Genomic DNA, 24488 nt, shown 5'->3' with positions numbered 1-24488 from the left:
TAAAAAGGACTCCTTTCTCAAGTCACCTTACTTCCCACCCGACAGATATTTGTTGTAATATAACTATATTAATTTTATTCATAAGAACACCTTCCTGCCACTTGCTAGAAAGTTGTATAGAAGAGCCCCCAATGTCTGTGACATGAATAGCATCTTCTGGATGTGGCACTGTTCTTTTCTGTCCAGTCCACATGCTGCACTTGGCCTCAGGGTGTAGGCCAAGTTGTAGCTTTGATTTCTTTTTTTTTTTTAAATGCATCAGGGTTATTTTTTTAAATACTTTTTAAATTGAAGAATCATATACATACAGAATTAAAAGGGAGATGTACCTAAAAGAAGTAAAACAACAACAAAACAAGAACCACGAGTTTACACAGGGAGAAATGTTAACAAGTTCAGAATCTCAAAAACATATAAATGATACAAGAAACACCGTAAGTAAAAATAAACACCTAAATTTGCATGGGCCTACAGGAATAGGGTCAAAGTGAAAATTCCAAATAAGTCAAATTATACACAAGTGATAGGGCCAATTAGAACTTGATTTCCTATTTTATGCTAATGGAAAACAAGGAAATGATACTGAAAATCTGGGAATATTTCTGGGTGGCCCACTATAGTTATACAGAAGTCTGGAGTGGGTGTTGGCCACAATATCAGAAAGGGTAAATGTCATTCCAAGTTTTGGAAGAGGTAAAAAATGGCAACAACTTCTAAGGCCAGGAAACGCCCTAGAATAGATCCTTATTTATAATGATAATGTTTTTTAAGCCTTTTGGAAGAGAACATTGTTCACTACGTACCAACAGATTTGACTTAACTTCATGGAATTTTGGGGGCAGTTACTTGACTAACATTTGGGAAATGCAGGACTTCAGCAAGGAATGTAAGATCCCATGATATTCTTATAGACAAACTTGGAGAGAAACGGGCTGATAGATGAAATCAGTAAATTGCTGAAATTCTTACCTAATGGGTGCTGATTAATAGATTGGGCAATTCGTATCACATCAAAGAGAAGTTTCTCAGGCCACTGTCCTCAGACTTGTTTCATTCAATACTCAGTGTTTACCTATCAAACTTTGGAGTGACCAAAAAGAGTAAGATAGCATATATATCTTAGATGAATCCAAAAACATTTCAAAAGGTTAATAAATCTAACACAAGAAAACTCAGAATAAGTGAAGGTCCTGCAAAGCAGGTTAAACAAAACATCAACTGCACAAGTGTAGGATGGGGAAAGACTATTAACAGTAGTAAAAATAATTAACCTCAGAGACTGAAACAGTTTCATGTGGGTGTCAGAAAAGCTAGTTCAGTATTTGAGTGTTAAGTAGAAGAACAGAAGAGCATTAACTAGAACAAAAGACAACAGTTCTACTACCTATAAATGTTCAGTTCTGGGTTGTATACTTTAAGATACAGAAAACTAGAGCCTTTTCAGAATTGGGGTTTGAATGGTAAAGACAACTGAAGCCACAATGTATCAGTGAAATAAGTGGTGACAGAAAAGAGAAGATACTGGGAGTCATCATAACAGCCGTGGTTAAATGCTTGGCCCCAAGGGGTTCATAAGACAAATGATAGGAAGAAACAGAACCAACCAGGACAGGCAGAGCTGCCCCAAAATGGAGGTAGATTCTGGTCCCTGGAGAATCGGATCAGAGGCCCATCTGGTATTCAGGGATTTTCCAACTTTGAGATTTCATAAATATGTATTTAAAGATCTGTCCAGTTATAAAATTACTCTCTTTGAAGAATACACACATGACAATTCTTCAGAACTACTATGTTAAAACTTTTGAGGATGTAAAACTACAAAACATTCAGAGTTTGCTTTATGGGCCACAATTTCTCTCTCAAATTGACAAACATTTGTGAGTGTGTTGCTTTCTGATGTGAAATTTTCCCAAGTGTTAAAGCAGCCAGCATTGATGTGTAAACTTCTGATTGTGAAAGATATTTGACTAGCGTACTGTATACGCTGTTATACTATAATAGGGAACACTGTCTTAACTGCCAGATTCATGTGTGTCCCACCCTGAAAAAGCTAAAAGCCCTAAAAAATATTATATAATATATACAAACATGGGTTCTTAGAAAGGAATTGCTTCCTTTTCAAAGATAATTTTACACAGCCAATCTTCCAGGTGTATTTAACTTATGGCTTTATTTATATAATTTAGATTACCCGTAACTATTTGAAAATATGTGGCGTGAACCTAATTCTAACTGATTTCAACTTGTCTTAGTTAAAGGTATGTCTTGGTACACTACACAAAAGCTCTAGGCATAACTACTGCACAGCTGAGAGTCCCTTAAGACCATTTCAACATTCATTCTCAGAGATCACACAAAACATGAATAAATCCATGTAATACATGAAAGAAATTTGCTGTTCCACGTAACTATATCCTAGAATCATCAGGGATTTAAAAAGGAAACTTTTTCATGATTTGCCCTAAAAGAAATTATTTACTGTCAATATTTTTTCTATATTACCTCCTAGAATATTTACATCAATTTTCTTTGGAAAAGCAAGAATTAACCTTGGCATACCATTTTGCATAAGGAGCAAACCTGTTCTTTTTGTTCTTATACTTTCTCGTACCTTTCAATCTCAGAGTGGAAATAAAATCTCAGAAAGGGAATGTACATAGTTACTGTTCAGTCAGTCAATTACTACCCCCTGATTATACCAAGAAGGTATGAATTAAAAATATATTGGAAGAAAAATAGTTCATTCATAACACAATAAGAAATATAAAATAAGTAAATTAGCAAATAGAATTATAATAAAAGGTACAAAAGGGGAGCTTACCTAGATGATGTATTGTTGTCCAAAAGGACTCTCTTTTGGCCACTGGAAAAAGCATCTATGAGAAAATACTTGAGCCAATTCCTTGCCTGATCAAGAAATTCACTACCTTCTATATTCCTAAAGGCAGGTCTTTGGAGTCATCAAAATTAAGCTAAAAAGTGTCTAATTTAGGGGGGTTATTAAGATTTGTATTCATGTAGAATAAGCCACTTACAAACCTATTTCCCTTTACATTAACTATAAACACTGTACCTCCTATCTCACATGAGATCTGGGCATCATAAAATCAGAGTCACAAGATGCTCTTACATAAACATTTAGAAATCCAGTAACTTGTGATTTAAATGGTGCTTTTAGAAGGGAAACAATAATGACATTTATTAAAGCCTGCCTTTAACCATGAAAGTCCCTGGAATAAAAAAGCAAAAGTACTGCCAAGAAGCCACAGGTATTTAACACGTACGTGGACAGAGAAAAATACGATTTTGAAGGGTGCAGTCATGTTCTTCTCTGCCTCCATAAATGAATGGGCTGCAAGATTAAAGGTTAACAGCAGTATAAACACTATAATTACATAATGTTGGGTTCATTTGTCTTTCATGTTTACAAAAAACCTTTTTGTTCCTGTACTTTTAAGGCCTTGTAAGGTCTGCCAGCCACTGCCTTTCTTGTCACCAGAGTTCTCAGCAGGTTTACAAGTGGATGTGCCCAAGACTGCCATCTGGTGGAAATGATAGAAATTGAAATGGTTTTTGTAAGTGATTAAGTCAGTTGTCTACTAAGAAGGTATGAATTAAAAATATATTGGAAGAACCTTTAATTTTTTTAGATTCCATATATATCTGTCAGCATACGGTATTTGTTTCTCTCTTTCTGACTTACTTCACTCTGTATGACAGTGGCATGGACATATATACACTACCAAATGTAAAATAGCTAGCTAGTGGGAAGCAGCTGCATAGCACAGGGAGATCAGCTTGGTTCTGTGTGTCCACCTAGAGGGGTGGGACAGGGAGGGTGGGAGGGAGACGCAAGAGGAAATTTGGGGATGTATGTATATGTATAGCTGATTCACTTTGTTGTACAGCAGAAACTAACACCCCATTGTAAAGCAATTATACTCCAATAAAAATGTTAAAAAAATAAATATATATATATGGGAATCAAAATAGTTCATTCATAACACAATAAGAAATATAAGATAAGGAATTAACTTAAGAAATGTGTAGAATATATGGAGAAAATGATAAAACTTTACTGGGGGCATTGAAAAACACTTGTATAAATAGAAAGATGTAGCATTTTTCTGGAATGGAACTCATCTGTGCTAAAGACCCCCAAATTAATCTACCCATATAACAACTCAAAATTAACAGGATTTTTATTTGGCAGGGAAATCTTGGCCAAATTATTCAAAAGTTCATCTGGAAGAATAAACATTCAATTTTTGTTTAAGTAGATTAATAAGGGAGCACTCTCCCTACCAGATAAAATGTAAAATAAAACTATGATAATTAAGATGACATACTGATACACAGTACAAAATAATGAGACAGAATGTCCATAAAAATACAAGTATATACAAGAATATATAGTAAAAGGGCACTTTCAAATAAGTAAAACAAAAAAGACTGGCTTATGGCCATCATCAAAAAATCTACAAACAATAAATGCTGGAGAAGGTGTGGAGAAAAGGGAACCCTCTTGCACTGTTGTTGGGAATGTAAATTGATACAGACACTATGGAGAACAGTATGGAGGTTCCTTAAGAAACTAAAAATAGAACTACCACATGACCCAGCAATCCCACTACTGGGCATATACCCTGAGAAAACCATAATTCAAACACAGCCATGTACCACAATGTTCATTGCAGCTCTATTTACAATAGCCAGGACATGGAAGCAACCTAAGTGTCCATAGACAGATGAATGGATAAAGAAGATGTGTCACATATATACAATGGAATAGTACTCATCCATAAAAAGAAACGAAATTGAGTTATTTGTAGTGAGGTGGATGGACCTAGAGACTGTCATACATAGTGAAGGAAGTCAGAAACAGAAAAACAAATACCGTATGCTAACACATATATGTGGAATCTAAAAAAAAAAAAAAGGTTCTGAAGAACTTAGGGGAAGGACAGGAATAAAGACACAGATGTAGAGAATGGACTTGAGGACATGGGGAGGGGGAAGGGTAAGCTGGGATGAAGTGAGAGAGTGGCATGGACATATATACACTACCAAATGTAAAACAGCTAGTGGTAAGCAGCCACACAGCACAGGGAGATCAGCTCGGTGCTTTGTGTCCACCTAGAGGGATGGGATAGGGAGGGTGGGAGGGAGATGCAAGAGGGAGGAGATATGGGGATATATGTATATGTATAGCTGATTCACTTTGTTATACAGCAGAAACTAACACACCATTGTAAAGCAATTATACTCCAATAATGATGTTAAAAAAAAAGTCATGAGGATGTAATGTACAGGAGGGTGATTATAGTTAATAATACTGTATTGCCTATTTGAAAGTTGCAAAGAGTAAATTTTAAAAGTCCTTATCGTTAGAAAAAATTGTAACTATATATGCAGACAGATGTTAACTAGAGTTATTTTGGTGATCATTTTGCAATATATACAAATATTGAATTGTTATGTTGTACAACTGAAATATAATGTTATATGTCAATCATACCTCAATAAAAAAACCTGTAAAAACTAAAAAAAAGACAATGGGAAAACAAACAAGCAAACAAGACTGGCTTATGTATTAGCTACTGAGGGAATAATAGAAAATATTACATTAGATTTTTGCACTATAGTAATACTCCAAGTAAGTTCTATTTGTATTATATATTTACAATAAAAAGGTCAAAATCGTAAAAGAAAATATATGTAAATACTTACTCAGAATGTGAAAAGGCTGTCTAAGTATACAACTGAAGGTTCAAACTGTTAAAGAAAATGATAAAATTCTAAAACTGTTGAATGTAAAAATCAAGAGACACTTCTCAAAACTCATTAAATTGAACACCTAAGATCTTTGCAGTTTACTTCATGTAAACTTTCCTTCAATTTTTTTAAAAAAAGTAAAACAAAAAATACACCCCACTCTATTCTTAAAACAGCATATGGAGAATAAAAGATAATTATTTTTGACCAAGTTGAACTATCCAGTACTCTTCAGATGACAGCATCTTAGCTCTCTCTAGTGACTCTCCAATCGCAGTGATTAGAAAGCCTTTATTCTGCCTATAGGAAAAGCTGGCATAGAAACAAAAAGTTATTGTGTAAGAAAACGCACAGACACAGAGCAGCATGATATAAGATTTTCTGGGGAAAAATCCTGTCATTGAGCTTGTAGCTTTTCAGGAATTAGGAGGTTTCAGTATCAGTTAGATGTGTTTTGTTTGGTCCCATCCATGCCTCAACATCCTTATTTAAACAAACAAACACACAAACAAACAAACAGTATTGAAAGGCAACTGGTGAACTCAGGAAAATAATTTGTGACATATGTAACAATAATGGCTAATTTCCTAAATACATAAAGAGCTCTCACAAATCAATAAAAAATGATCAGTGTGTTAACAGAAATAAGCAACTTATGTGAACAAGCTTTGTAAGACATACAATTACCAAAAAAAATAGAAAAAATTCAATCACACTAGTAATCAAATAATTGAGAATTAAATCAAGAAAATCACAAATAACAATATTTCACCCACAAGATTGGCAATGTGCAATACTGGCAAGAAAGCAGAAAACATGAGCATTATGTTGTATATTTTTGGGATTATAAATTAGTGTCTGCTTCCTGGAAGGCAAACCAGAACAACTGAATTCATTTAGTTTCTGTATTTTATTTTTTAATTCAAAGTTTGATTAAAAATTCAAACATACAGAAAATTACATAAAAGAATGTAAGACACCCTTACTTACTACTCAGATTTAACAGATGTTAACATTTTTATGACTTTATTTTTGAGGGAGGAGAAAATAAAACTCTCACACTTCCCAATGCTACTGAAGTAACTACTGTCCTAAATTAATGTGTATTTTTCCCATGCATTTTATACATATTGTGTCTATAAATTATGTATCATACTCCATCAACTTTAAGATTTCATTATTTTACGCACCATTCCTTTATGTATAACTAAGAAAAAATGCTGCCAATTAAACCATGAAACAACTCTTTAATAACACTTAGGATTATTTTATACTTATTGTAACAGAGGTTTTTAAGACTTAGACTTTGACAAAACCTAATTATGAAATTAAAATATGAACAGTTATGACAAGTTGGTGCAACTATGCCATGACAGCTGCCTAGCCAATGGCAATTGTAAGATGCCATTGACTTAAGACACTTCTCAATTTCAAAGATACTAAAATATTTTTTTTAAAAGTTCACTTAGCAATATATTTTGGAGATTTAAGCTTTTCCATAAATGACATCCTTTTGGAACTTGCTATTTCCCTCAGCATTATGTTTTCAAACTATAAAAAGATGGCTCACTGCCTAAGGAAGCAAAGTCAGTAGCAACTAGCCACTTCTAGAGCACAGGATTCTCTTCTTATACCAGCCTTTCCCCCATTTCTCTAAGTGCCGCAGGAAAAAAAATTGATCTATGCTAAAGAGGACTAGTAGGGAGAGTTATTCCTCTGTGGTAATGTCTGCCTTTAAACAGGAAAACTGTCTAGAGACAGTCACTTCAAAGGCCCAAGAATTAACATATTTATCAGTTGGGGCTAAGGTGATACAAGTGAGGCACTTGCCTTGGAGACAAAATATAAGGGGTGCCTAATTTCGGTAATCAAGATAAATATTTTAATGCCAACAGTTAAAAGAATCAAAATGAATGCAAAAACCATGACGCACGAAATATCAAAAAATTTAAAGCAACAATTATTACTTAATTTTCCTTTTGCCTTAAGCTCCAACAGAGCATGCCAGGGCACTCTTACTGGTCCAACCTTATAGGGGAAGGAAGGTGGTCAGAGTGATGGATTTGATACCATGCTACAGTTTAAAATGTAAATATACAGGATTTCCCCGGTGGTGCAGTGGTTAAGAATCCACCTGCCAATGCAGGGGATGTGGGTTCAATCCCTGGTCTGGGAAGATCCTGCATGCCATGGAGCAACTAAGCCTGTGCGCCACAACTACTGAGCCCGAGGGCCACAACTACCGAAGCCCATGTGCCTAGAGCCTGTGCGCCACAAGAGAAGCCACCACAATGAGAAGCCCACGCACCGCAACGAAGAGTAAGGCCCCGCTCACAACTAGAGAAAGCCCGTGCGCAGCAATGAAGACCCAATGCAGCCAAAAATAAATAAAATGTAAATATGCAACAGGAACACACAAAGTAATTTTCATAGGTAAGGTGAACAGTTTTCAGTATTAGATCCCCAAAACGGATGCAGGCTACTAAGAATTAGAGAATGTAGATTATTGATTGCATTTTTATTAAAAGTAACTAGGTTTATATAAGATGAAGACAATGCATGCCTGCCAGGTATCAGCATTTATGAGGCTACAATAATTAAAATGGTATCATATTTGCATAGCATTAGACAAAAAGACAATAGAACTGAACTTAGAAACTAGAAATGGATCATATACATATGGGAAATTGGTATTGGACAGGGCTGGCATGGTATTGGCACAATTAACCTGTTTGCAAAACAAAAAGAAAGGATTCTTTATTTCATACCATATACAACAGTAAGTTCAGGATGAAATAAAAATCTAAATATATGTGCTTGGGAGGTGGGAAGAAGACTTTAAAATTCCTGAAAGAAAACAGAGAATACAGAACCTGAGATGACAACGACTTCTTAATAACACAAACCATTAAGAAAAAGATGGATAAATAACAAAAAACTTCATACACAAAGTAAAAGAATAAAGACTGGGTTTTGCAAAACATGTAACAAAGAACTAGTATCCTCACTACACAAAAAAAACTACAAATAAATGAGAAAAAAACAACCCCAAAGAAAAATGGGTAAAAGCCATGTGCATTCAATTCAGAGGAAACTCAAATGGCCAACACATACAGGAAAAGATGTCTGCCTCACATGTACTTGTAAATGCAGATTAGGTATTATTTCACATTCAACTGACTGGCAAATTTAAAGCCTAACAATATTTGCTGAGTGTTACTGAGGATAGGGAGGGAGAGAGGAACAGAAATCTTCATACATTTCTAGTGAAAGCATGTTAGTACACCTTTGGTATAATGCATTTGCAATATTAACTTGAAGACATGCATACTCTATATCCCAGTAATTTGATTTCCAGGCAAATACTAGAGAAACACTAGTACACGTGCTCAAGGGACATATGCCAGGATGCCCACTGCATTCGTTTTTTAAATATTAAAAAGTTGCAAATAATCTAAATCTCTCTCAATGCGGGAATGGATAAATACATTGTGGTGTGGTCACACAAAGGAATACTACACCAGTTTATTTTCTGAACCATTAGCTTGTTTTATGGAAGAGTGGGATGTAGAGGTACTAATGTGAGCAGATAAATTCAAATCTGACGCTGGGAATAACACCCTTTCCTCCCCCAAAATACTCCCTGAAAAATCAAAGCTAACCAAATGTGGTATGTGGCTGTGTAGCTGACTCTTGCTCCAACCCAACACCTCCTCCCCCACCTTTATAAATATAGTTAAATAACAATACTTAGGTAGATCACCAAATCAAAGCCTGTAAATATTGTTCACAGCTCAAACACTGTTCTTATCGAGTTTCCTTTCTTGTAAAAGAGTAATGTCTTGTTTCCTTTGCCCAAGTCACGTATACACTCTCTGAGTCTACGGATTTTCAAACATTTCAAAGAACCTTTATTCAAATGAAATCTTAGAGGGAATCCCAACAAATAACAGAAAAAAAGCAGAACCACTCTGGAGAACCGGTACCCTAGAACTTCTACTAGTAATCATAGCATTTTAGGGAGAGATTAAACTACATGAAAATTCTCAAGACTATTAGCTTATTTTTGACTATACATAATTTAAAAATGTGAACTCTTCATGAAAAGCTTTGTAGATTCCAAAAGAAACTATAACAAATCCACTGACTTTCTATTCAGGAGTATATTTCAATAGCATCAAAGTGCTACAATAATTATAACCAGTCTTATCTAAGACTAATTTTTTTTAATAAATAAATTTAATTTTGGCTGCGTTGGGTCTTCGCTGATGCGCATGGGCTTTCTCTAGTTGCAGCGAGTGGGGGCTACTCTTCGTTGCAGAGCATGGGCTCTAGGTGCGCAAGCTTCGGTGGGCTCAGCAGTTGTGGCTCACAGGCTGTAGAGCGCAGGCTCCGTAGCTGTTGCTTATGGGCTTAGTTGCCCTGCGGCATGTGGGATCTTCCCGGACCAGGGCTCAAACCCGTGTCCCCTGCATTGGCAGGCGGATTCTCAACCACTGCGTCACCAGGGAAGTCCCTCTAAGACTAGCTTTAATAACAAATATTAAATATAAATATCTACAAGCTTTATACTATATCAATTTACTTATAAGATGCTTATTCATAGGCAAAACCTCATGAAAATAAACTTCATGGTCTTTTAAATCATGTTACTGTGGAACACTGTCAAAATAAATTGTACTTCATGTCTTCCAAGACTTAGAAATGAAGCAAAACCACCTCTTCATAATGAGTGCACAGGTGAAAATAAGCATAAACAACCCAGGAAAGGGAAGGAAGCTATCAGACACATATATTTGAATAATTCTTGGATTGCACTGGTGTTCTTCACCTCATATACATGCCCAAGTATTTTAATTGCAGGTGGATATTATATGGGAAGAGTAAGAATACATTTGATGTATAATCACTAAAGATGAATATTGCCAATATTATAGAGTAGGGATTTTAGTCAAGGCGGGAAAAAATCCCAAACCTTTGATTCTTCTACCCATGTATAATAAGTTATGGTTCTTTTGTGCTCCACTGGAGCTGTGGATACTAAGACATAAAAGAAATAACTAATCTCTTAACACCAAGATCATGCACCCCCTCACTCCTGAATTAGAAGAGCACAGTTACCAGTTATGTCTGAGTGGGAAACAATGTACATAGTTAACAGAAATGTTTGCCAAATAGAATAAAACAAACAGAAAATAAGGGAGAGGACTTCCCTGGTGGTGCAGTGGGTAAGAATCCGCCTGCCAATGCAGGGAACACGGGTTCGAGCCCTGGTCCGGGAAGATCCCACATGCCACGGAGCAACTAAGCCCGTATGCCACAACTACTGAGCCTGTACTCTAGAGCCCGCGTGCCTAGAGCCCGTGCTCTGCAACAAGCCACTGCAATGAGAAGCCTGCGCACCACAACGAAGAGTAGCTCCCGCTCACTGCAACTAGAGAAAGCCCATGCGTAACAACGTAGGCCCGACACAGCCAAAAATTAATTAATTAATTTAAAAAAAGAAAATAAGGGAGAGAAGATACCATTGCCAGGAAAGCCAGCAAGAAGCGAGAATCAGTAGTGATGCTTCCTGAAAAGCAACTTACTCTGTATTAGTAGCTACACTGTTTTACTTCCAATTACAATGTAACATACATAAGTCACCAGAACAATGGGCAAAAATAAACACTTGCTTAGCATTTTCATTAAGGTTTACAGAATAATCCCCGAAGTTGAATAGAAAAAAAAAATCTTACACAGTAATTGAGCATAAAAAAATGACAATGCATGGGAATTCCCTGGCAGTCCAGTGGTTAGGACTTGGTGCTTTTACTGCCGTGGGCCCAGGTTCAATCCCTGGTCAGGGAACTGAGATCTCGTAAACCACATGGTGTGGCCAAAAAAAACCAAAAACAAAAAGACAATGCAAATTGTTATAATGTGCACCTAATAATTTATTTGCAAAAGTAACTCTCAGGATTGCTTTGAAATAACTTAAATTCTAGTCTTAATGATTACATTAGCTTTTGACTATCTTACAGATTTTATGCAGTGTATTGTTTTAACGTGAAAATCACATGGTATTTTTTCAATAATACTATTTAGCTACCCAAAACAGAATGTGTCCTAAAATCTTTATCAAATGCTTTCCCTTATCAAGCCAGACTAATTTCAAAATACAAATAAAGGCAATTTGGAAGAAGAAATATAAATACGAGATGTCATTTAAAAATGCAATCTAGATTCAGGAGAAGGATAAGATTTGGCTAGCAAAAGAAATTCAGTGGACATCTTCAGGTTAACTTCAATGACTGAAGCTGAATAAAAACTCAGTTTAACTCAAGCAACATAAATTACTTAATAGACCATGAAAAGACAAGACCCGACTGAATCCTACACATCTGAGAATAAAGCTGGCTTAGGGAGAAAAGAGAGTTGCAGTCATTCTTCGCTATCCAAACACACTTAAACACAAAAAGTCAAGTAATAAGTATCTTAAGTAAATATTATAATTACCATGCCTCATAACTGGGCAAGCAATGTGTAACAGAAATTGAGTGCTTTTTCTTTTTTGTCCGCCCTAACCAGGGATCAAACCCATGCCCCCTGAAGTGGAACTGCAGAGTCCTAACCACTGGACCCCCAGGAAATTCCCAAAGAGTGCTTTAAAAAAAAAAACACTTCCATGGTAACTTTCTCCAACCTTGTTGAATGTTCAGAAAATTTTAAAATCTAACAACAAAAAAAATTCAGCATAAAACCCTGACCCACTTAATCACCATTAAAAAAGTCCTGTCTTTATCTGGCCCACCTGAAATGACAACTCAGTCATGGTAAAATGACTTTATTTAAAATATGAATTTAAAAATTCAATATTGAAGTGAGACCTTCTCAAAGAAATAACATAAATCTACAATAATTGAAGACCTCTTAAAAGGTTTAAATAATTCAAATATATGCCATACAAAAATCAAACTCTACTGTTAAACAATCTTAAGTCATGAGTTTTCCAAGTTGAAACCCATCATAGGAATTTTCTGGGAGAAAAAAACCCCACAATATTAAAGCCTCCACCTTGTTTATCTTGCTAAGTATCAGTGTAATAGTAAACATATAAACACCACCTCTCTCCCCCAAATAAATTTTATGTCAGATCTGTATGTCTTAAGATTCACTTACTATGACACTAATATTTGGAATAAATGACATTGTCAAGTTGTCCAAAAGGATGAGGCAGCAACTCTGAAAGTCGGGGGGTCCCAGAGAACCTTTCAAGGAGGTCCAAGAAATCAAAACGATTTTCTTAATAATACTAATACTTATTCTTTTTCAAAGTACTGACATTTGCACTGACTGTGCAAAAGAAATGGTGGGCAAAACTACAGGCACCCCAGCATGAACCAAAAAAGTAGCCTCAAACTAGTCAATTTCAGTTAACAATGTTCTTTAGCAGTAAAAATTTCGTTACACCTCTACCCTTGAGTACACACCTTTTTAATATCCTATATGATGAAATGAGAAGTACTGGCTATATAGCATGCTGAAGTGTGATGGCTGCCTCTTATGTGATTATTTGAGATGTGTGCTGAACTAGTAGCCACTTTTCATGAAAACTGTTTTTACTTGAAAGAATGACTCACAGACTATGATTGTTCAGCAGACATTTTCTCTGAAATGAATGAAGAAAGCCCTGTCACTTAAGGAAAACAACTGACAATATTTGTTGCCAATGATAAAATTTCCCCTTTCAAATCAAAGTTAGAATTTTGAAAAATCTGTATCCATCACTGTGAGCTTGACAGCTTTCTATTACTTAAAAGATTTTTCTGATGAGATCAGTTATATTAACATTATAAACATAGCATAATAAGATGTCAATGTTCTAAAGAACTGCATAATTCAATGAACCAGTATTTTCCAAATGACCAATGCATGATATTATAAAATCATGCAAAAGTCAAAGATCTACTATTCACACTGCAAGATAGATCAAATGGATTTTAATTTACCAGAGAACAAAACTGACTGATAAAGTTTCAGATTTCACACTGCAACTAACCTTCAAGAAACTACCCATTCCGAAGTTTTGATAATGTATCAAAGAGGAATATCCACAATTATCTGAAGCTATTAAAATACTCTCTTTCAATACATATTTGTGTGAGGCCAGATTTCTTCATATACTTCGAACACAGTGCCACATTGCAACAAATTGAATGCAGAAGCAGATAGGAGAATCCAGTACAACATTAAAGGATTTACAAAAATGAAAACCAGTGCTACTTTTCACACTAAATTGTTTACAAAATAATTACTTTCATAAAACAATGCTATTTATGTTAACAAGTAATGTAAAATCTTGGTTTTAACTTCTAATACAATAAGTATCAACAGATATAACCCACAAAAGCAAAAGTTCTTTGGGATCTTGCATTTTTAGAAATATAAATGGGTCCTGATACCAAAATGGTTGAGAACAGCTAGACTAGGGAATACAGATTAATAAGTACTGAATATGGGTTTTTCTTTTGCTAACTCACCCATTATTTATATTTCCAGGGCCACCAAACCCCCTAAAAAAGATTTTTTAAAGTAGTATAAAAAATGTTTTTGGAGTGGATAAGGGGTTACTTAGTATTGTCCTTTAGAGTTTGGTTAATTCTTCCTTGGAATTATAATTCACCTACATGGTCTTGTATGAAATTTTTCATAATAAATATTCTAACTATATAAAATGTTTAAAATAACATTCAAAACTGGACTTTTATTTTTAAATATCATATGAAATAGTAATATGTCACACTGTTTTTATCAATTCTTTATTTAGGTAACAAGTTGGTTATGTTCACTGCATTGTATGAAACATCACAATATCATACTGGAAAGGTACTATCAGTACAGGGTTGGATCAGAGTGGACAGTTTGAACAACAAACCATTTTGCATTCTTCATTCCCTAGCTTTTAACAACCCCCCAAACCCAGTCAAGGGACAAACAGCTTTTAACATTATCATGTAAAGCACTTCAACTTACAAGGCTAAAATCTAAAGAATAAATAAAATATGTTGTGGCAATAATTCCTTTTTAGACCAAAAATCAGGTGCACAATAAATCAAATGATCAAGAAAGCTGTATTCAAATGTGTGGCTCTCCAGAAACAGCTTCAGGAAAATGTTACAGAAAATACCATGAATTCCATTTCACACAGGACCAGATGATGACTCATTTTAACTACACACAAGGGCAATTACATCCTGCTGAAACACAATTTAAACAGATAGAAAATGTTTACAAAGCATCCACAACATGTAAACCATGTACAAATGGATACATTCATTGCTTCTCCTACCCCAATAGCTTCTTTTAGATAAATATTTCACTCTTCATGTTCAGCATTAACTGGATACATGCAAAACTCAAAAGAATTCAAGGATTCAAGGTTATTGTAAAAATAGAATTAAACTAATAATCTTCAAGTACCTTATGTGACAGCCACTCCGTACCGTGCCCAATGTTATAAAATGAAAGGTTACTGAACCCATGAAAATATCTCTGTAATATTTCCTTAGATCTAAAATAGATAATTTTAAATGTATTTATAGTCATTTCAGTGTGATATTCTGAGCTTTTAAAATAACGTAAACAATTAAAAATTATACCAAATTACACAAAACTTGTTGTATCTTAAAAGCTGAAAAATTAAAACTATAGAAACCCACATGTAAAACAAAAATCACAATTTACATTATAAAGGCAAATCTCATTTAAAAAAATTTGCAGCAGTGAGATGTCAAAGCAAATTATAAATAGCCATAAATTAATCCATTTGGTTTCAAGAGATTTTTCTAGTGAGAGTTGAAGGATGTAGTAGGTACATGCATAAAATTTGTAAAGGTTTATAATATTATTGCCAAATACACTTTATCTTGAAGCAGGCAACATTACAATTTGGACATTATTGGAGAACCCAGTTTGGTAATACAGGTAAAATTGGAAAAAAATTAAATAACAATTAATAATAAATATAAATCCTATAGTAAATTGCTCAAATGAAATTTTAAGTCACAGAGCTGCAAAAGGCTTCCAACTTGGTGAACTGAAAAAAGGAACATCTCATACAATTCTTTACTCTTACATGCTTATATGTTGTGTGTCTTGTTTAGAAAAAAAAAAAACACATAATGTATCTTCAGAGTACAGCTAACTATATTCCCATGCACCTCAGGCATATTCGTTATTTGTGGTGAAATAACTCCATTGGTTTCTAGGGTCAAAAGTTCAATATAGATGTAACCAGTATGCCTGAGGTTGGCAAAAAATACTGTAGTACAGGCAATGCTACAAGTGGCAATTACCAGAAAACACAATTATGAACAAATGATGGGAAATGCTAATGATTTTCTGCTCATATCACAAAACGCTGGGAATCCACAAGAATATTTTTTCCCTTGTACTGAAGAAAATTGTGATTAAAAGTTTTTTTCCCCCAATTTTCAGAATCAAAAGCATTTTAGAAGGCTTATAAGGCTACCATGGGTCTTCTAGATCTCCAGCACCCTACAGGAAGAGAAAAGGAAGAATATTATTATTATTTACCTACACCACTTCCAGGTTGGATTGAACTTCAAAAGAAAACAAAATTAGATGAACAAGTTACCTTCCTTTCTTTGTTTGAAAAGGTAATTTTTACATAGAGGTGTGTGTACTGTTTATTGTGTGTATACACACATGGATCTATCTAACATAGACAGATAACTGGTTGGGTTTTTTCTCCCCTTTCCACCAAATGCCTTCCTCTTTCTCAAACCACTTTAAAATATTCTGGCATTGGAAAAATAGATCAAAACATCAGCTACATCCGAAGGTTCCAAAGTTTCAATTTATGGTACCTTAAGCAACTTTAGACACATGATAAATATAAAACATGAAAAAGATAAGTTAAAATGTTCTACATACACAAAATAATTGTTTTTAAAAATATTCCCATGTGACTGAGTCATCTGTATTTTAAAAATTCATTTTAACAAAAGCCAAATTCATATGTGCCACTATTTAAAATATCTTATGATTCTTGCATTTATATCTGATGAATACTTATAGCAAAACTCAGTCTTACAATCTTTAAAAAGCTCATCATGGCAATTTTCTGACATGTCTACATGTGTCCATTCTGTCCAAAGATTAATATTTTGTATCACAAAAATGGGATAAGAAACAGAATAGATTTACTTTGAGTAAGCAAGACTTCTCAAAAATTTTTTCCTTTTAATTAATGAAAACCACACCTAGCCAAAGTTTTCTAAATTTTATATACATACAAATGAAATTCAAATGAGTATTTTTCCAATATACCAAACCTGGTTGTTTTCAAAAAATTAATTTAAAAATAAGTACAACATGCATAGGTTATTCCACATCACATGCTTTATTTGGACTTAAACACTTATAATTTCATTCTAAACACTTGGTTGACATACATTTTGATGTATGTAGTTAGGCTATACAGAATATACAAACCAAAGCTGTATGAATAATACATAGGTTTTTCAAAAATTATGTTTCATAAAGAATACAGAGAAAGGAAAAATAACCACACATCCAGTACCTCAGAACTACTAAAAAATAAAACTACAGAGATGTAAAATATAAACAAGTCAAAGAACACACAAATTATCATCCTTGAAAAAAGAAATTACAGGCCAGCATCTGCCATTCTTTGAAGAACTAAAATTACTAAAGAAAACATAAATTTATTACAAAGCTAACTATGAGTGTACTAATACGTGAAGCAGTATAATTCTACATTAACAAGTTCTTCCACAACGTAAAGTAATCTTGCTAATCGGTAATCTCTAATCCTATTGAGTATGAATTTAACTACTGACTTTAATAACTGGTAGCCTCATTTCTGGCATACAATATGAAATGACATAATTTTATTAAATTCAAAGTACTCTAAATAGCCAATTTTAAGCTATCTGATAAAGATGTATGCAAAGGCCTTCTGAAAAAACAAGGCTATATGACTATAATAAAACTAGTTTACCAAGATTCAAATAACAAAACGGTTATATAAATGCATACATTATACTTCCTAAGTAAAAACCATCAAATCAAAGATCACAAAAATATTACCACAAAGTAAAGTCATAGTTTTTCACCACTCATCTTTGTCCCTGCATCTTCAGTACAGCTGTCTAATTCAGCAAGATCACTTTTTGATTCGGTATGGCTTTCCTGCATTGTCACTGGGTTTCCAGCATCACTGTTCGAAGAAGTAGCTGTAGCAGCTTGTTCAGCAGGGTTTTCTTCTCCCTCTACTTTAGCTAGCCTGTAACTAGTCAGCATCTCCTCCAGAAGTTGTCGGTAGTTTCCCCTATGATTAATTCTCATTTGCCTGAGAGCTTCCACCAATTTCCCCTGTGATCCACTTTCCTCTGCTTCATCGGAGGCCTTTTTTTAAGATTCAAGACCCCAGTGTCAGTAGACAAACTAGGATATCACATGTATTTCATAACATATCACAGCAAAACACTCATTTCTCTACCATGAGTAATATAGTCTAAGAACGAGAACATTTCGTTAAATAAGTATCAAGTGTTACTTGTGTCAATTAACAAAATTTCCAATTGAAATATCTCAAGTTATTTTTAGCAAATGATCATGAACTAGTTTATGTTTTATTCCACATCGATATTTGAAGCTTAATCTGAAATTTACTTGGCTATTAAAATTCAACAGCAACACAAGCATCTCCTAAAACTGACTTACTTAATTAAAAAAACAATAATTGGCGGCTATAATTATTTAGTACAAAAGGAAATTAGTGTTTAAAGCAATAGGAAAGGACAGAAAAGCAAGCCATTAGATTCTTCATTTCTGCTAAATGACAGGAAGGAGAGGAGATACAAAATGTAAAATTATATAAATTTAAACTAGATTTTGCGGGAATTGTAAAGCTTCTCTGGATAAAATTTCTATTTACTTTTTGTCTTTAAATATTTTACTAAAAACATCTCTAGATTAAAAATAGACAATCATTTTAACCATTATAATAAGATATGAATACTAAACTACTCAATTCTTTTATATTTTATTGAATTTCGTAAAACCTACAGGTTTCTACAATAGTAGCTACTTAATCTTGTTTACAGAACAAGCTCTAATATCCAAGCTGATCATACTGATATGCTGACAGACTAAAAGCAAGTCAACCTTGTAATATGTGACTCCTGATGTGATGCGTTAGGGAGTACAAAGTTTTATGTCCTGTGTTCTTGCCAAAAATGTTTAGTATGACTCTAATAAAGCTAATTCCCAATTTACAGGAAAACAGGGAATAAAGAATCACGTGAAAGGGCACCACAAGGAAACAATCATATGATCCAGAATGTAGGACATCCTATAAAAAGCTGGCTTAGACTCTTCATATTCAGTGTTAATGGGAAAAAAAATTGGGAGCTTCATTAAAGGCTTGCTTAATGTGCTTGATTGGTAACAACTGGACTAGACCATGTAACAATTATAACAGTCATTCTATGGGCAACTGGGAAAATTTGGACTCAATATTAGATATTAAATTTATTATCACTTTTCTTAGGTATAATAATGTTATGTTTATGTATACAGAAAAATGTCCTCATTCTCAAGAGCTGCATGCCAAAATATTTACAGCTAAAATATTATATCTGCAATTTGCTGTCAAAGGTTCAGTCAAAAAAAAAAGTCATGTATGTATACACAGAGAGAGAGAAAGCAAATATGGTAAAATGTTCAAACTTGAGTCTAGGTAGAAGGTGTACAGGTGTTCACTTTATTATTTCAATTTTTCTATATGTTTGGAAGTTTTCATCATAAAATGTTGGGAAAATAAAATACAAAAAGGTTACTGATATAGATGATCTGACACAAACTCTTAACCATCTTTGGAGGCTGTTACTCTGTAATCTACAACAAAGATAATACTACTATAACCACATAATAAATGGCAATGTTTATTAGAAAAATCAGAGCACTTGAATTTTTTTTTTTAAATCGCCCCTGTGGCAAAAAGCAAGAGATGATACTGTGTACAACGTATGTTTTAGGTGTAGGTATATGTGTGTTCTGTCCATATTTTTTAGGATATTATTATGTAAAATGTCTGGAAAGAAAGGAAATACAGCAATATAAAAATGATAATAATGGGTAGTGAAGTTTCAGAAGCTTTATTTTTCTTTGAATTCTCCAATTTTCTACATCAAGCATATTAACTATCAAAATAACTTTTTTTAATTTGCAAAATTTATTGTGTGGAGAGAACATAATAAAGTGTGCTCTCTGTTAAGATTTTTCTCTTTTTCCCCCCCCTTACCTTTCCTTCTGTACTAAATAAATGTTATTTCCCTAAATAAAGTTTCTCATTTGAATCCACTCAGGAAAGGTTAAGATGGAACAATAAGATAAATGCTTGCTAGTCGTAAACCTTATCAGTCTTTAATCAGGTCTGCCAAAAGGAAATTTTCTATTTGAGAGTATACCACAAAGAACTTTTAATGAAAGGCATAAGACTCCTCTCTGCCCTCCAAATAAAAACCCCTCAAACCAACAACTCCCTTTGACAACTCCCTAGGACACAAACAAAATCTGCTTCAAGTGGACAGTTACACATAGAGAGCTCAACCTTGGTTTTACATCAGAATCACCTGTAGAATTTTTAAAATTATACAGATGCCAAAGCTCCATCCCATGATATTCATATTCAGTGGGTTAGGGTGATTTTCTTAAAGCCTGATAGGTGATTCTGCTATAGGGCAAAGGTTGAGAACCACTGATAAACTGTCTTACTTCTTTGAGCTTATTGATAAGGTTGGATCAAAGGTTGTTGTATTTGGATGTATCTCACTCTCCATCTGACACATTTATTATTACAGTAATCATCTATGTTTCAGTGAATTGCTATAATAGTGGTAGTTGGGGAGAGAAAAGTAGTTGCTTTATAAAAAACACATTGGGCCTCCCTGGTGGCGCAGTGGTTGAGAGTCCGCCTGCCGATGCAGGGGATACGGGTTCGTGCCCCGGGCTGGGAGGATCCCATATGCCGCGGAGCGGCTGGGCCCGTGAGCCATGGCCGCTGGGCCTGCGCATCCGGAGCCTGTGCTCCGCAACGGGAGAGGCCACAACAGTGAGAGGCCCGCATACCGCAAAAAGAAAAAAAAATAAAAAATAAAAAAATAAAAAATAAAAAACACATTAAAACCCAAACTGTAAATTAAGTAGGGATGGATTTACAATGGCCAATTGAAAAGAATTTGAGTTAATGACCACATTTAAGTCATTTTATATTATAGCAAATTACATTTTCCTATTGTGCTAGATAGACAATGGATGGGTGAAACCTCTTCCCCAGCCATTTCATTGGATTCTTCAAAATACTGTTAAACAACTCTCTCATGGATTCTCATTAATATCAGAAAAGGAACCTATTGTTTAGCTGCACTTTCTTTACCTGAAACCACACACAAAGCACATCACGTTTATAGATTTATCACAGCAATTAATTCCACCTTGCAACTGTTCACAAGTCTCTCCAAATCATTGTAAGATCTTTTGAGATAAAGATAATTTCGATTCCTTTCTGTATCCTCCCTACCACCTAGAGAAGGAAAATTAATGCCTGTGGCTAAGAACTTAATATACATAATCTCATTTAACCCTTACAGGTACCCTACATAATAGATACTGCAACTCTAGTTTTTATAAGTGAAGAAACTAAGGCTCAGAAAGATTTAAGTTATTTGTCAGGGTAACAATGCTAGTAAGTGACAGAACTCAGATTTGTGTACAGGTGTAATTAACATCAATGTCCCTCTGAATGTTCTTTTGAATACACTATGCTAACAGTTTTTGCATACTAAGTGCCTCATATAAATAGACACTTACTAAATAAATATTGATTAAAATTATTGTAGAATTGGACCACAAATTATTTCATACTGAAGTCTATAATGCATTTCCTTGTCACAGAAAAATTAATAAAATTATAGGACAAAAAATCATATTACATGGGATGGTTTAAATTATTCTGCAAAATAAATTTAAGGCAATTACAGAAATGGGAATTTAGGACTTTTCCCTCAGATTTTAAGGTTTTACTGTCATCTAGACTAACACAGCTTGAGAATCAAATTTCTCATTAGAAAAACACTGCCTTACACCAAATAAGACACAGGAATATGAATAAATCAAGCAGAGAGCAAAGAGAAGGGGGGAGGGCCTCCCTGGTGGCGCAGTGGTTGAGAGTCCGCCTGCCGATGCAGGGGATACGGGTTCGTGCCCCGGTCTGGGAGGATCCCATATGCCGCGGAGCGGCTGGGCCCGTGAGCCATGGCTGCTGGGCCTGCGCGTCCGGAGCCTGTGCTCCGCAACGGGAGAGGCCACAACAGTGAGAGGCCCGCATACCGCAAAAAAAAAAAAAAAAAAAAAAAAAAAGAGAAGGGGGGAAAATTTTTTAATGGAATTTAACTAGCTAATATTTATTTGCAGCAATTTTTAAAAAATAATTGCTATTAGTGAAATTCTTCAAATGATTAGCTAAAACAGTGGAGAGAAAGTGAAGAACGCTAGTGTATTTACTATGTTTTTTGGAGTCCCATGCCCTGCTTATCAGGTTAAAAATAATTTCTAGAAGATTCTCAAATATGACTTCATGAGATACAATTAACAGTGACTAATAAAGAATCTAATAAATTATGTTGTCTTCAAGGATCATGTAAACTTCAATCAATCTGAAATAATTTTAAAAAGTCACTTAAATGGTCAAGACCACATAGCCACAAGAAGTGGTATGTCAAATGACACCTGAAAAAATAGTGACTAGGGCTTCCCTGGTGGCGCAGTAGTTGAGAGTCCGCCTGCCGATGCAGGGGACACGGGTTCGTGCCCCGGGGTCCAGGAAGATCCCACATGCCATGGAGCGGCTAGGCCCATGAGCCATGGCCGCTGAGCCTGCCTGTCCGGAGCCTGTGCTCCGCAACGGGAGAGGCCACAACGGTGAAAGGCCCGTGTACCGCAAAAAAACAAACAAAAAAAGAATTAAAAAAAAAAAATAGTGGGGCTTCCCTGGTGGCGCAGTGGTTGAGAGTCCGCCTGCCGATGCAGGGGACACGGGTTCGTGCCCCGGTCCGGGAAGATCCCACATGCCGCGGAGCGGCTGGGCCCGTGAGCCATGGCCGCTGAGCCTGCACGTCCAGAGCCTGTGCTCCTCAACGGGAGAGGCCACAACAGTGAGGGGCCCACGTACAGCAAAAAAAAAAAAAAAAAAAAAAAAAAAAAGAAGTGACTAAAATTAGTGCATTTTCAAACAGTGTAGGTAGGTCTTCTCCATAAAAATGCTTTGACAAGTGAAAAAGTAAACAAGAAACAATTTACAAAAAACCTAGTATTCACAAAATCCTAAAACTGTGATATAAAAATATAATTGATCTATGTGAAATAAAATTAAAAGGAAGACTGTATATAAAACTTAATAAAGTGAAAACAGAACAGGGAGATTTGGGGGGGCTTTTGTCCTGTCTTCCCTCCCCTTCTCAAAATCCAAATGCCTTAAAAAGTTTTTTTAGTTAGAATAATAATGTGTATTTAAATGAAAAATAACTAATAAGACACTGGGCTTGACTACTTAGTCTCAACAAGTTTATAAAATATTCCTCATCAAAAAACAGAGTATTTTAAGACTATTAAACATGAGATTCACTAAAGAACGGGAAATGATTTTTCTTGTACCACAGACAGAGGTGGGGTACAGACACATATGTAATCTCTAAATATCTTAGAAAGGCTGCATGGAAAGGTGTAAAGGGAATAGTTTTTGGAGTCATTCTGAGTTAGATTCAAATTCTGGCTACTCGATTTATCTAGCTTTGCAACCTGGGCAAGCTACTCTGCACCAATTCTTAGTCTTCTCTGTAAGAGAAGGGTGTTGAGGAGATTACCTATAATTAATATTTAGATATAGATATATAGATATGGCTTAGCACAAGTAGGAATTAGGTAAATACAAGTTCCCCCTTTATCACTGGAAAACCATCAGCTTACATAGCTACCTGATCAGTGGTATACTGATTCAAAAGCATCTTAAGTCTCCTTTGAGGGAAGAACTGAACCTTCTGGCATGGAAAATATAAAGCTCAAAAAATAAACTTCCCAGGGCTTCCCTGGTGGCGCAGTGGTTGAGAGTCCGCCTGCCGATGCAAGGGACACGGGTTCGTGCCCAGGTCCGGGAAGATCCCACATGCCGCAGAGCGGCTGGGCCCGTGAGCCATGGCCGCTGAGCCTGTGCGTCCGGAGCCTGTGCTCCGCAATGGGAGAGGCTACAACAGTGAGAGGCCCGCGTACCGCAAACAACAAACAAACAAACAAACAAAAAAAACTTTCCTTCTAATTAGCAACCTCAAATTATTTTTTAAAATACATGACTTAAAGATAGTCTTAGTCATATATACACTACCAAATGTAAAACAGACAGCTAGTGGGAAGCAGCTGCATAGCACAGGGAGATCAGCTCGGTGCTTTGTGACCACCTGGAGGGGTGGGATAGGGAGAGTGGGAGGGAGGCTCAAGAGGGAAGGGATATGGGGAAACATGGGTACATACAGGTGATTCACTTTGTTATACAGCAGAAGCTAACACAACATTGTAAAGCAATTACATTCCAATAAAGATGTAAAAAACAAGAGATAGTTTTGCAAATT

General features: G+C 35.2%; 1 protein-coding gene across 4 annotated transcripts in view; it reads right to left on the bottom strand.

Moving 5' to 3' along the window:
• Nucleotides 1–14560: 14560 nt before the first annotated feature.
• Nucleotides 14561–24488, bottom strand: part of PPM1B (protein phosphatase, Mg2+/Mn2+ dependent 1B) — an 86911-nt gene continuing 76983 nt past the window's right edge. For 3 of the 4 annotated variants that reach the window (XM_082643136.1, XM_082643138.1, XM_082643139.1), the window contains one exon: nucleotides 17160–18210. In XM_082643136.1, the coding sequence (XP_082499262.1) occupies nucleotides 17905–18210 (306 nt within the window). In that variant the 3' untranslated portion in view covers nucleotides 17160–17904. Of the gene's footprint in view, nucleotides 16315–17159; nucleotides 18211–24488 lie in introns of those variants that run through there. The other variant, XM_082643137.1, reaches the window with a different exon arrangement.

This window comes from Mesoplodon mirus (genome assembly GCF_964341445.2).
Source record: "Mesoplodon mirus genome assembly, chromosome: 14".
Classification (NCBI taxonomy): domain Eukaryota; kingdom Metazoa; phylum Chordata; class Mammalia; order Artiodactyla; family Ziphiidae; genus Mesoplodon; species Mesoplodon mirus.
Note: the sequence above shows the minus strand (reverse complement) of the source record. Positions and strands in the feature narration are given on the sequence as shown.